General features: G+C 37.8%; 1 protein-coding gene across 2 annotated transcripts in view; it reads right to left on the bottom strand.

Moving 5' to 3' along the window:
• Positions 1-14,073, bottom strand: part of SAMHD1 (SAM and HD domain containing deoxynucleoside triphosphate triphosphohydrolase 1) — a 47,555-nt gene that overhangs the window by 7,016 nt on the left and 26,466 nt on the right. For both annotated transcript variants that reach the window (XM_069496346.1, XM_069496347.1), the window contains exons 10-13: positions 13,383-13,474; positions 11,998-12,113; positions 5,256-5,392; positions 4,343-4,438 (exon numbers count right to left, since the gene is read on the bottom strand). In XM_069496346.1, coding sequence (XP_069352447.1) covers positions 4,343-4,438; positions 5,256-5,392; positions 11,998-12,113; positions 13,383-13,474 — 441 coding nt within the window. The remainder of the gene's footprint in view (positions 1-4,342; positions 4,439-5,255; positions 5,393-11,997; positions 12,114-13,382; positions 13,475-14,073) is intronic.

Genomic DNA, 14,073 nt, shown 5'->3' with positions numbered 1-14,073 from the left:
TAAATGTTTGAGATGATGGATATGCTAATTATCCTGATCTGACCACCATACATCACTAGGTATCTCATGAATATATACAATTATTCATCAATTAAAAAAAACTAAAAATTAAAAAAAAAAAAGAAGAGGCAAGAGAGAAGTACCTGGAAAAGAATATGACACCTCAGAAAGGTAAGGGGAGATGAATTTGACCCTGAAGAAGAGAGGGGCGAAGAGGAGTGTGGTGTTTGTGATTTTCTTAAGATAAAAGTCTATTTAACTGCTAACAGAAGTGTCAAAAAGCAGGAAGACAGAACTGATTCTGGCAGGTTTCAGACGTGATGAATGCAGAATGGGCTCTACAGCTGCACTGCCCAATGAGGTGGCCACTAGCCTCATGTAGCCTTTTAAAGTAATTAACATTAAATACAATAAAAATTTTAGTTCTTCAGTTGCAGCAGGCACATTTCAAGTGCTCAGCAGTCATGTGTGCCTAGTGACTATTGAAATGGACAGCACAGATAAAAAACATTTCCATCATTACAGAAAGTTCTATTGGACAAAGCTACTCTAGAACACAAGTAAAATCGCCCTAAGCCTTTGGTTAGAAGAATGATATTTCCCCACTGCAACAAAGAGAAGGCTGAATACAGCTGCAGATGGAGGCAGGCTTGCTTATTCAATGGGGTAGGCTGACGGAGTTCCTACCTAATCGCCTATATTTTATCTTGGAAATAAGAGCCATGGTTGGGTTATTCACTAAAGAGTGAATGACATTGGGGATGGGGAGCGGGGTTGGAGTTCTCAGAGGAGGGAAGACAGTTTGAAATAATTATTATGAAGACTGGGAGAACTGCTCTAAGCCTGCCAGAGGGCCCAGCTAAGGCTGGTGACCACGAGTTTATAGATATGCTGGTACAGTGATTATCTCCAGCAGCATTTATGTGTCCAGGTATAGGTATAGATGTTTAGATTAGATTCATCCAGGTAATTTGGCCTTTTACTAGATAGATGCAAAGAAGGACAAGGGAGTTGAGGGTAACTGCAGAAAAAGACTGAATTACTGGATCACAAAATCTAAGTTATTAAATAGATTGAGAGAGAATCCACGTGGACTATGAAGCCACTCAGGTTAATGGCAGGAAGGGGAATAGAGAAGAAGACTCTAAACCCTAAACCAAGCTAAAAACTTCAACTAAGAGGACAGTAGGTGGTTTGAGGATATCAGCCTCAGAGGAACAAGGATCTTGCACAGGGTCCGGAAGCGGTACTAGGAAGCAAGTGGACTGATGAACAGGAAGGACTCCGGACCCTGAGGAATGCGCTTTTCCTGAAAGGACTGCCGGGGAAGCAAGTTCCCAGGAGACAGCTAGATTGCAGTAAAGGCAAAGAGATATTCAGCAAAGAGGCTGGGGATATAGGAGAGTGTGTTAATTATGGGGTACAACTTCCAAAGGGCTCCATGGACAGGTCTGGGAGGAGGTGAGAGACTGGAAAGGAAACAAGGGGAAAAAATTAGAGTAATGTTGGGATGATGGTACAGAAAAGAATAGACAATAAGAGGAGTTTGTCCTGTGAACAGTGGCTGAAGACAAAAGGTACATGAGGTCTGGTGGCTATACTGTCAGCAGCCCGTGAGAGAAGAGCGGGCATCTGGGATTCAGCTAGGGTTCGGAAATGAAACCAGGGGTTTGTAGTACATGGCCAGCCCTCCCATGCCCCGTGGTCTACTGGTGTTGACAGTTGCACCCCTTCACCTGGGAGGGAGCAATTGCTCAGCCCTCCCACGATCGCAGGGCTGGTGCTATCACAGGCCTTTGTCTTGGGTGTTGTTTCATGTGGAGAGGGACCCGCTGCAGCCTTGATATTTTTACACATTGTGGTAAGGCATGAATAGTAATCAAATTTCCAGTCATTTTAAGAAGTGCTGGCCGGGCGCGGTGGCTCACGCCTGTAATCCTGGCACTCTGGGAGGCCGAGGAGGGCGGATTGTTTGAGCTCAGGAGTTTGAGACCAGCCTGAGCAAGAGCGAGACCCTGTCTCTACTAAAAATAGAAAGAAATTATATGGACAGCTAAAAATATACATAGAAAAATTAGCTAGGCATGGTGGCGCATGCCTGTAGTCCCAGCTACTCAGGAGGCTGAGGCAGGAGGATCACTTGAGCCCAGGAGTTTGAGGTTGCTGTGAGCTAGGCTGACGCCATGGCACTCTAGCCCAGGCAACAGAGTGAGACTCTGACTCAAAAAAAAAAAAAAAAAAAAAAAGAAGAAGTGCCATTAGCTCTTCAGTATTTATTTCCTTGGTTTTAGAATGGGAATAAAAGGCAACTCCTATTGTCTCCATAGTGTATGACTAGAAACTCCTTATTTAAATAAGATTTGATAAAACAACTATTTTTACATAACGGCAATGTTATAAGAGTTGGGATTTCACTCCTACATAAAGACTCAAAAGCAAAAAAACTGCTATAGACTATCAACTAGAAATCTTTGTAATAACTCTAAATAGTAAAATTATGTCTTATATTCTACCAAATAGTTACAAAAGTTACTGTGCACAGTGTGAAAAGGAGCCATGTATGGTAAAACAAACCATATAAATATATTCCACTGTCAGACTAAAACTGAGATGCTAATACATGATAATGAGACTTTTAGTTAGCAATTTTACTTGCCTTCTCAGACTATACAAGGGTTTTTCCCATTCTAAAATAAAAAGATTTTTTTCTGATTATGAAATTCTTTCACCATGCTGTTAAAAAAAAAAAAATCACCTGCAATTCTACCACGCAGGTATAAATGATGTTAATATTTTATCATTAATACATCCAAAATATTTTCAATGTGTTCATTGTGTGCTGGCATACTCATAAATATAAGCATATACATTTAAAGAAAGAAAACTGAAATCATTATATATGTACTGTTTTTTTCACTTATTATAGAAATCTTTCTACATTAAAAACAATTTTAATGTTTTTATTATTCCACAGTACTTCCTATTGATAGACATACACATTTTCTTCCTAATTTTACAATAATACCACAATATAATATTTGGGTTTTTTAAATTATTTATTTTTTTAAAAAATATGTATTTTTTTCAAAATTGATTATCTCCTTAGGCCAAATTTCTAGAATTAAAATTACTGGATCAATTAAAATTTTAGAACACACTTCTAATTTGGTCTCTTGTATCAATTCATACTTCCATTTTCACATAGCTATATTAACAAAATTTTAAAATATTTTTTGTTGTTATAAATCTAATAGTGAGAAAAGAATGCTCATTGCTGCATCAATTTGCCTTAATGGGATTATTGTTTCGTGTCTACTAGCCACATATATGTCTTCTCCTATGCGTAGCCTCTTCAAGTACCTCTGATCCTACATCCATTTGGAGACTGCACGTTGAGAGAAAAACCAGATGGGAGCTTGAGGGATTGACCACTTCTGTGAGGGAAAGGGAAAACGTTTTGGGGCATGAAGTCTCTCAGAGTCTCAGGAAGTTGAGATAGGAGATCCCTTTATTTTAGTGAAACCTCATCTAATGAAACAGGAAACTGCAGATTGATCTGAAGATCTGAGGCACCTCAGTATCGGCCAAGTGAACAGACAAGTATCCTTTGGCAAACAATGGTTATGGAGAGATGCCCTTCACTCGAGAATTTGTCAACAACAAAATAACAAATGATAGGCTTAGAGGAAAAAATACAAGGGGAACACACATTGTCCCGAGGTTTCAGGAGCAGAACTCTGAAAAGTATTTCCTGTAGGAAACGGAAAAGTGTGAGAAAGCTGCTTGGCATTCTCATTAGGATATGAGAAGACACTGCAGCCTCTATGAAAATAGGAGTCAAAAAAATCTCAACTTTTTCCTTGTGTATATATGTACGCAATTTAAAAAAATAATTGGCATGTATTACTTTTGTAATTAAAAAAGTTTAAATCAATATATACAATGTTCTATTAATCACATGACCATAATTATATTAAAAATATTGGCAAAATATCACAAAGAAAATTTAAAATCTGGCCAATAATGTTGGTTCTCTCTGTGAGATCACAGATGATTTTCTTCCTTCCATCTTTATTTTTACAAATTTTTTTTTTTTTTGAGACAGAGTATCGCTCTGTCGCCCCCGGCTAGAGTGCAGTGGCATCATCATAGCTCACTGCAGCTTTGAACTCCAGGGCTCAAGCGATCCTCCTGCCTCAGCCTCCCAAGTAGCTGACAGGCGTGAGCCATCATGCCCAGCCTATTTTTCCAAGTTTTTTAATGAACATGTACTACTTTAATGAGGGGGTATTTTATCTTTAAAAAATTCTTTACTTAATATATTACTGAATTAACTACTTACATCCACTATAAAATCTTCAGCCTTCAGTTCAGCTTCCAGAGATACTTCAGTAGGTTTAGCATCAGCAACCTCTTTTGGAAGGCATTCATAGTTTTCCTGAAAAAGATGAGATTGTCCATGTAAGAACCCCAGTTTTTCATCATTAAGTGTTTGTGCCACACACAGGTCCCCTCTCTGAAAAGCACTAAACTAAGAAAAATGGTTAGAGATATCCCTAGCAAATACAGCTTCTTCCTATGCCATCCTTTATAGAAATAGAGCATTTTTCCTTAAAAAAATTCTCACATTTTGAAAAAAAAAATGTGGTATTAACCTGTTCGTAAAACAAGAGGAAGTAAAGTGTAACCCAAGAAATTATTATGAGGTAGGATGTGGTTATCACCATGACTTGTGTTATGGCTTTCTGGCAAAGAGAAAAACCTTCAAGAAGCAGGAGATGAAAATAGAGAGTTGAACTAAAAAAAGACAGCATGTGCCATTTGGGAGACTGACATACTGTGAAGGAAGGAAGTGGTTAAAAACAGGTCATCAGAGTCTCAATGAAGCTCATGCAAGTACTTTATTTGGAGGTCTCTTTCCTTTATATTCATTTTCCTGTACTTGGAACTAGCCAAAATTTGAGGTCACCTCTCACTTCAAGAATGAGAGAGCAAAGATTTCGAGTCAGACCTGGTTTTGAGTCCTGGCTAACTGTGCTTCCATGAGCAAGTTATTTAATCTCATCTGAAGCTTCAGTTTCCCCATCTGTAAAACACACCTAAAAACACTGCACTGCTGTGAAGATTAAGTGAGAATAAACATAAAGAGCTTAGTACAGAGCCGTGGTAACATGATGGGTTAGTGGTTTCCTCTTGGAAGACAGAGATCAAGGTAATCTTTCATTAATGGGAAGATGCTTGATAACTCAACTTACCCTTTTAATCTTCTCTCCACTAGGCTGAGTCTCACCCACATACTTGTATAGATTACGGCATTCAATGTTTTTTAAAATCTCTCGTGCTGCATCCAATTTGGGATCAGTAGAGTATAAAATCTCCAGGAAAATGTTATCTGCCAATTTGATGAAATTTCAGTTATAGTAAAATGAAAGTACAAGACTAAAAGACTTATATACTGCTGTACTACTGAAATGATTTTTAAGAGGCAGTTCACAAATGTAGGTACATTATGATTTTACCAACGTGAAATTATTTTTTTAAAAAAAGACTGAAGTAATAAGTGGGAGCTAAACGATGGGTACACATGGGCACAAAGAGATGCAAAGGACATTGGAAACCAAGAAATGGTGAGGGATAAAAAACTTACCTGTTGGGTACATGAACACTATTCTGGTGACCAGTACTCTGAAAGCCCTAACTTAAGCATTATATAAGGTATCCATGTAACAAAAACATTTGTAACACCTTAATAAATAAGAAATAAAAAATAAAAGATTGAAGTGGAAAAACCTTTTAAAAATGTTCCAGTCAATGTCTTGGATTTACTTGCAGGTAATCCAGTGAGTGGGGAAGGGCAGAGAGAAATAAGACTGATGACTGCTGACCTTGGTGATGGGCACAGAGAGGTGTACAGATTTATTACATTTATGTTTTGTTTTTAAAAGAGAATCATCCTTAAATATTTTTTTTTTTTTTTTTGTTGAGACAGAGTCTCACTTTGTTGCCCAGGCTAGAGTGAGTGCCGTGGCGTCAGCTTAGCTCACAGCAACCTCAGACTCCTCGGCTTAAGCGATCCTACTGCCTCAGCCTCCCAAGTAGCTGGGACTACAGGCATGCGCCACTATGCCCGGCTAATTTTTTTTATATAGATTTTTAGTTGTCCATATACTGTCTTTCTATTTTTAGTAGAGACGGGGTCTCGCTCTTGCTCAGGCTGGTCTCGAACTGCTCACCTTGAGCGATCCACCCGCCTCGGCCTCCCAGAGTGCTAGGATTACAGGCGTGAGCCACCGCGCCCGGCCTCATCCTTAAATATTTAGAAATAAAATTATGCCATCTGCTTCAAAATAGTCCAGTGTTTGACAGGAGTGGGTAGATGAGGCAGATAAAGCAAAATTGCTATGTGTTGATAACTGCTGAAGCTAAGTGATGGGTATGTGGAATTTTGTAAATTTCCGTAAGTTTTTTTAATGTTCCACTCCACAATGACAGAATAATTTTTTTCCCTTTCTTCTGTTTTCTTTCAATTTTTTGAAAAATTTCAAAGTAAAATGCTTAACCTAAATTCATCAATTTTAATGTTCTTCCACTTATGCACTTTGTCTACATACATGTGCAAATTTTTGATGAAACATTTGAAAACTGCAGACGACAAGACCCTTTACACCTAAATATATCAGTATGTATCTCCCAAGGATAAGAACATTTTCCTACATAATCACAATCACACCAATTTAACACTGATATAAATATGTCATCTAGGCCAGACACAGTGGTACTTTGAGAGGCCAAGGCGGGAGGACTGCTTGAGGTCAGGAGTTTGAGACCAGTCTGGGCAACATAGTAAGCAAGACTCCATCTTTACAAAAGATTTTAAAAATAAATTAGCTGAATGGGGTGGCTCGAATCTGTAGTCCCAGCTATTTGGGAGGCTGGGGTGGGAGGATCGCTTGAGCCCAGGAGTTCGACGTTTCAGTGAGCAGAGATTGTACCACTGCACTCCACCCTCCATGACAGAGAGGCCCTGTCTCTTAAGGAAAAAAAAAAAAAAAATTATCTAACATAGAGTCTGTATTCAAATTTGCTTAATTGTCTCAATAATGTAACTTAGAAATTTTTGTTTTTGGATAGAGAAACCAGACCAATCAAGTACATGGATGACATTAGTTGCCAAGTTTTTTAATCTCTCTTAATTTAGAACTAGACTAATTCCCCTTTTTGTCTTACATGATGTAGACATTTTAGAAAGGTTCAAGCAGTTGTTTTATAAAATGTTTGACATTTTTGAACTTTTCTGATTGTTTATTCGCCATTAGATTGAGGTTATACACTGTTTTTTTGTTTTGTTTTGTTTTGTTTTGTTTTTGGAGACAGGGTGTTGCTCTGTTGCCTAGGCTAGAGTGCAGTGGGGTTGTCATAATTTACTGCAACCTAAAACTCCCAGGCTCAAGTGAGGTGCAGGTTTTTGGGTAGATTTATTAATACATTTCTACTTCTGTTAGTTAAGTATGTAGAAAAGGGTTATAGGATAAGGGTATGTTTATAAGAAAATGCCTATTTTCCAAAGTGGCTGGGCCATTTGCATTCCTACAAGCCAAGTATGAGAGCTCTATTTGTTCCACACACATTTTCAGAGAAAAGTTATATACAGAGGTAGAGGAAAACCGCTTGTCTATCAAACTTAACGGCTAAAATATCACTCTGAAATAGTATACACAGCATTCAATCTGGAAGTCTGAAGACTTGGTTTGAATTTAGCTTTGCCATTTAATAGGATAAGTTTTCAACCTGAGAAAGCTAAAACCAAAAACAAACAAAAAAAGGATAAGTTGCTTTCCTTTATTTGGCCTCAGTTTCCTCATTGGAGGAGTTTAAAGCAGATTATCTCTAAGGTCCTTTTCAATTTAACATTCTATGATTCAAATTTAATTAAGGAATTTTGGTGGGGTGCTTTTAGGGGAAGGGAGGAGTAAGACTCACCTATTGCTTAGAAATATTGAGGGGTAAAGATCAAGGTAAGAAACTGGTTACCTAAGCCAGTGGTCGTAACACTGCAATGCTTAAGAGAGCTACACCCAGGTAAGATGAAACATTCATCAGAAACAGGAATTCAGGAAGCCGAGAACAGAAAAGCTGTGGCATAGTCACATGATGGACTACCACTTAGCAATAAAAAGGAATGAACTAATGATACATGCAAACCAGATGACTCTCAAAAACAGAATGCTGAGTAAAAGAAGCCTTGCACAGAGGAGTGTACAACGTACAATTCCATTTATATAAAGTCTAGAATAGGCAAACCGCGGTTACTTCAGACTGGGAGGGGCATGAGGGAACTTTCTGAGGAGAAGCTAATGTTCTATGCCCTACATTTGTCAAAACTCTAGCAAACATACACTTAATATTTGTATATTTGTACAAATTATATGCAAATTTTACATCAAAAGAAAAAATCAACTAAAAGAAGAGAAAAAACAACTATTGAACTTTAGTTAATATACATGGTAAAGGATTTAGGGTAAAGTATACCGATGTCTGCAATTTACTTTGAAAGGCACGAGAAATAAGATGGGTTAACAGGCCAGGCGCTGTGGCTCAGGCCTGTAATCCTAGCACTCTGGGAGGCCGAGGTGGGCGGATCGTTTGAGCTCAGGAGTTCGAGACCAGCCTGAGCAAGAGCGAGACCCCCATCTCTACTAAAAAAAAAAAAAAAAAAAAAAAAAAATAGAAAGAAATTATAAATATAGCTAAAAAAAATATAGAAAAAATTAGCCGGGCATGGTGGCACATGCCTGTAGTCCCAGCTACTCAGGAGGCTGAGACAGCAGGATCCCTTGAGCTCAGGAGTCTGAGGTTGCTGTGAGCTAGGCTAACGCCACGGCACTCACTCTAGCCTGGGCAACAGAGTGAGACTCTGTCTCAAAAAAAAAAAAAAAAAAAAAGATGGGTTAACAGATGGATGGGGGATGGTAAGTGACAGATATGTGATAAGGCAAGTTCAGTAAATGCTAGCATTTAGATTGTGGGTATATAGGTATTCACTGTAAAATTCTTTCAAAATTGCTTTATTTTTAAACACTTCCCAGTAAAATGCAGGGAAATATTCTAAAAAAAAAAAAAAAAAAGAAATGGAGATTCTTAAACAAAGATAAGGTGAGTTGACTTTTAGAAAAGCAGCAAAGGTAATGAATGAAGGCCCTCATGGTCCTATTCTTTCAAGGTCACAGACATAAGGCAATAAGGACTATGTGACTGCTCGGAATAATGCACAAGAAAGGTTAGGTTATCCAGGTCTCAAATGAAGAAAGCTGGAAAGATTGTATGCTTCTCCCACAGTCTGGCAGAGAGAGCACAAAAATGGGACCCAGTATCATGCCTGGGATTTTTGTGCCTGGAAGAAATGATGCAAAGAGGAGAGCAGAGTTTAGATCAGATCAGTGCTACCCACGGTGGGATCTGTGGGCTAGTGCTTGTCTAGAAACTGTTAACCAGTCTACAGAGGTAAATACAGCAAGTGACGGTAAGCACTAAAACACTTCTATAGCAGTGTGACATTGCCACGATATCCAAGTGCACGATCAGAGGACTCATTTCACTGAACCTGGCAAAGGCAGTTTGTATGTTAGGGAAACTTTACGGTGAGTGAGAGCTGTGTACAGTCTTGCATGGTAAGGTTACATTAAAATGTATGATTTTTTTTTAATTGTTCAAATATTTTATTTTCTTTTTAAATTTTTATTTCAATAGATTCAGGGGGTATAAGTGTTTTTTGTTCCATGGGTGAACTATATAATGCTGAGGCTCTTAGTGTATATAATCAGGGCTCTTAGTGTATCCATCACCAGAATAGTGTACATTGTACCTGTTAGATAAATTTTTATCCCTCTGCCCACCTCACCTTCCCCCACCTTCTCAGTTTCTAATGTCCATTATGCCACTTCATGATCATGTAAAATGTATGCTATTTTAAGGTTAATTTGTCAGTTAACCCAAAAGTGTATAAAATCCAGAATTTATTTATTTATTTATTTATTTATTTTTTTTGTTGTTGTTGTTGTTGAGACAGAGTCTCACTTTGTTGCCCAGGCTAGAGTGAGTGCCGTGGCGTCAGCTTAGCTCACAGCAACCTCAGACTCCTGGGCTTAAGCGATCCTACTGCCTCAGCCTCCCAAGTAGCTGGGACTACAGGCATGCGCCACTATGCCCGGCTAATTTTTTCTATATAGATTTTTAGTTGTCCATATAATGTCTTTCTATTTTTAGTAGAGACGGGGTCTCGCTCAGGCTGGTCTCGAACTCCTGACCTTGAGCAATCCACCCGCCTCGGCCTCCCAGAGTGCTAGGATTACAGGCGTGAGCCACTGCGCCCGGCCTCAGAATTTATATTTTTTTACCAAAAGGTAGTTTAAGTGTACATATAACTTGATTAAATTGTTAGAAGTGGCTTCTGATAAAGGTTTAAAGATAACTTATTTTTATTTTTTTAAGAGATGGGATCATGGCCAAGCGAGGTGGCTCACGCCTGTAATCCTAGCATTCTGGGAGGCCGAGGCGGGAGGATCGCTTGATCTCAGGAGTTTGAGACCAGCCTGAGCAAGAGCGAGACTCCGTTCATCTCTACTAAAAATAGAAAAATTAGCTAGAAGTCGTGGTGTACACCTACAGTCCCAGCTACTTGGCAGGCTGAGGTTGCTGTGAGCTACGATGACGCCACTGTACTTTACCCAGGGTGACAGAGTGAGACTCTGTCTCAAAAACAACAACAACAAACAAACAAACAAACAAAAAAACTTCAATTAACTGAGCAAACTCAGGTGTTACCATTATAAATATTAAATATTGATATATATTATACAATGTTCTTGGTGTTCACAGATTTACTATGGGGAATTTCTACTTCATTTCAAATTTTTGGTTTAGTTATGACTGGAAAATAATTAAAAAGTTACAAGTCTAATTAGGATTCTCTATATTAATTATCTACATGTATATTTTTAAACAGCAATAGTTTTTGTAATTTAAATTTTTTTCTCTATTATATTTCTTTCGATTATATTTATTGAAATGTAATGTGAAGTCTGTCAAGTTGAATAATAATTTGGGCATGTATTTTGTATTTTTCCATTTCCTTTTTCCAGTATTTCATTTTTATTGTATTTTACAGAAGTATCAATCTGCAAAGGGTGGGAAATTTTAAAAACTGATTCTTCAGAGAGAGAAGGTGGTTTAGGTTTCACTCTGAGTGTGCAGCTAACAGAACGTGGCCTTGGTGGAACAGCCGTACTCTAGGCAAGAAGCTGCTGTAGAGTGATCTGGCTGTGCCTTAGGTCCTGGGTTCTATTGTTTTTGCCCATTTTCAGAGCCTCAGCTTTCCCACTGACTCTGTAGGCTATGTAATTGCTTTCCAATTTTATTTTTAGTTAAATAATTTCATGATTTGCAACTAAGAACTCTGACTAGTATACCCTTTTTGTTCCACTTCTTTTGCTTTACTGATCTTTCTCAATCTCTACTTTCCCACATTAAAGAACTAACTGCTACACCTTTATCTCTACCATGCTTACTATGTTCTTCCTTCCCACCCTAAGCTGCAGATTTTGTTTCTGCAGAAGTGTGAGCAGATGTTTCCGGCATCTTGTATTTTGTAATGAAAATAATGTTAAATGGTCAAGTCAGTGTTTTTTGGCATTTGTTGGTATTAGCCCATGTGTATTATAAATTAAATAATAATAAATATTGAGTACATTAAACATCACAACAAAACTATATGCTAGGTATCATTACCCTCGTTTTATAATGAGAAAACTAAGGTTCAGAGAGGTTAAATCACTTCATCAAAGTCATTTTGTTAGTACAAGGCAGAGATAAAACTCAAATCCAAAGTATATAATCACTTGGGAAGCTAAAATACATTTGAATATTTGGAAAATAACACATCAGCAATCCAGCTTATACTTTATCTGAGAAGGACCATTTATGTTACCTTCTAGTTCTTACCTGTCAGCTTAGTGAAGGCTTCCATGTCATCAATTGCTGTAGAAATGCTATACTTTTTTCCTTCAGCACCTGTAATCTCTATGTAGGAGTCTGCTTTGAGCAAAGCATCTGTAATCCTAAAGATTTTGTAAAAATGTATGCTTATGAGAAATTTTGAATATTTGCTTTATGCCTTAAAGAAATCTTTCTACTTTAGGGAAATAAAATCTTGAGGTATGATGTTTTACAGATAATTGCTTCTTGATCATACTAAATAAACTGCAGGGAGCTACCATGCTTACTGTGTTCAAGACATTATCGGCCAGGTGAGGTGGCTCACACCTATAATGCTAGCACTCTGGGAGGCTGAGGTGGGAGGATTGCTCGAGCCCAGGAGTTTAAGATTGCAGTGAGCTATCATGATGCCACTGCACTCTACCTGGGGAGACAGAGCAAGACTCTGTCTTGAAAGAGACAAAATAACCCAGACACTATGGCAGGACTTTAGAAATATTATCTTATTTAATCTTTTCAACAATATGGTAGGTATCAATCAGCCCCAATTTTATAGATGCAGAAATTAAGTAATTTTTATTTAACCAACTCAGGAAGAAGCTTTGAATCTAGAATCGAATTTAAAACAAAAAACCCCAAAAAACAAAAAAAAACCTCTTACCAAATTATCAATCATACACATAAGAGAATGTATTCTAACTAGTCTTTCTATGACAAAGGATAGGTAAAAAACAGAAATGAAGATAAATTTCCTCAACACAGATGTAAAAACAAACATGAAAGGTTTGTAATAAATCAATTTAAGGCTATTTTAGAGACATGAAATTAACTTGACCCATGCCCAATTTTTGATAACTTTCCTTGAGGTCTGTGAGTCACTAGAGCTCTGGCTGTGCATACTTTTTTGCAGTGGCATCTGCAGTGACTGGACTGGGAAGACATAAAATTCCTGTGAGTTTTACAATTTGGTACTAATTTTGATAAATCTTTGATGGGGTAAGGACAGACATTAATCTCAGTTCTTAAAGGTAATTTTTGTCATTAATCTCAGGATGTCAATTATTCACATCCCACCTCCCATTACCTTGATGACTAATATCTGGTACGTAAGTGCCTCCCTGTGCAGAGGCCCTGAGCCATCCCAGCACTGCCTCCTCATGTCTAGCACAAACCAGCTCTTCTTCCCTTCATCTACCCCTCTATCCACCTCTCTCTTCTCCCTCCAACTAAATTAAGTTCACTGTATGCTAGATTCTGTTTTTGTTGTTTAGGGAAACCATTTTAGATATATTCATTTGAATTTGTCTAGAAATCTTAAATTGACTCTAGTAAGATATTCCAGCAAAGTATCATGGAAAATTTTATAGGGAAATAACAATCAAATTTCTTACATTTTATCAATGATGTTGCCAACTTTGTGTTGATAAGCTCTACGGTGTAAACAGTTGCGAGTGTGGAACATGTCATACAGATTTCCAACCTCCTTCAGGAAAACATGAAATAAATATTAAGGTAGGATCAAATTATGTTAACTTTATTAATAGATAAGTACCTAAGAGAAGAAAAAGGGATGGTGGCAGACAAGAAGGCTATGCACAGGGGCTATTTCATTATAAGCTCCGGCCTACTAAAAAATGGGGAAGCAGATTAGTAAAGCTGCTTATTGGTTTGCAACTTTCAGTTTTTTAGTATACTAAAATCTACTGCATGTTCTAACTCTGTGACAGGCTCTGTTTTAGGCATCTTAAACATATCTTTTACTCCTCCCAATAACTCTAGGAAACAGGTATAATTCTTGTGTTCTTTGTTCTTGACAAAAAAGACTTTCTACAGTACAGTACTATACTAGTCTTTGGTTACATGACTGCCATCTAGCAGGGACCTAATGATTTCAGTAGTTGACCCTTGAACAACAGGGGTTTAAACTTTGCCGGTCCACTTGTATGTGGATTTTCTTCTGTTTCTGACATTTCAGAGACAGCAAGACCAACCCCTCCTCTTCCTCAGCCTACTCAATGTGAAGATGACAAAGATGAAGATCTTTATGATGAACCCATTCCACTTAATGAACAGTAAATGTAT

The sequence above is a fragment of the Eulemur rufifrons genome, chromosome 20 (assembly GCF_041146395.1).
Source record: "Eulemur rufifrons isolate Redbay chromosome 20, OSU_ERuf_1, whole genome shotgun sequence".
Classification (NCBI taxonomy): domain Eukaryota; kingdom Metazoa; phylum Chordata; class Mammalia; order Primates; family Lemuridae; genus Eulemur; species Eulemur rufifrons.
This window is presented reverse-complemented; position numbering and strand designations above follow the sequence as displayed.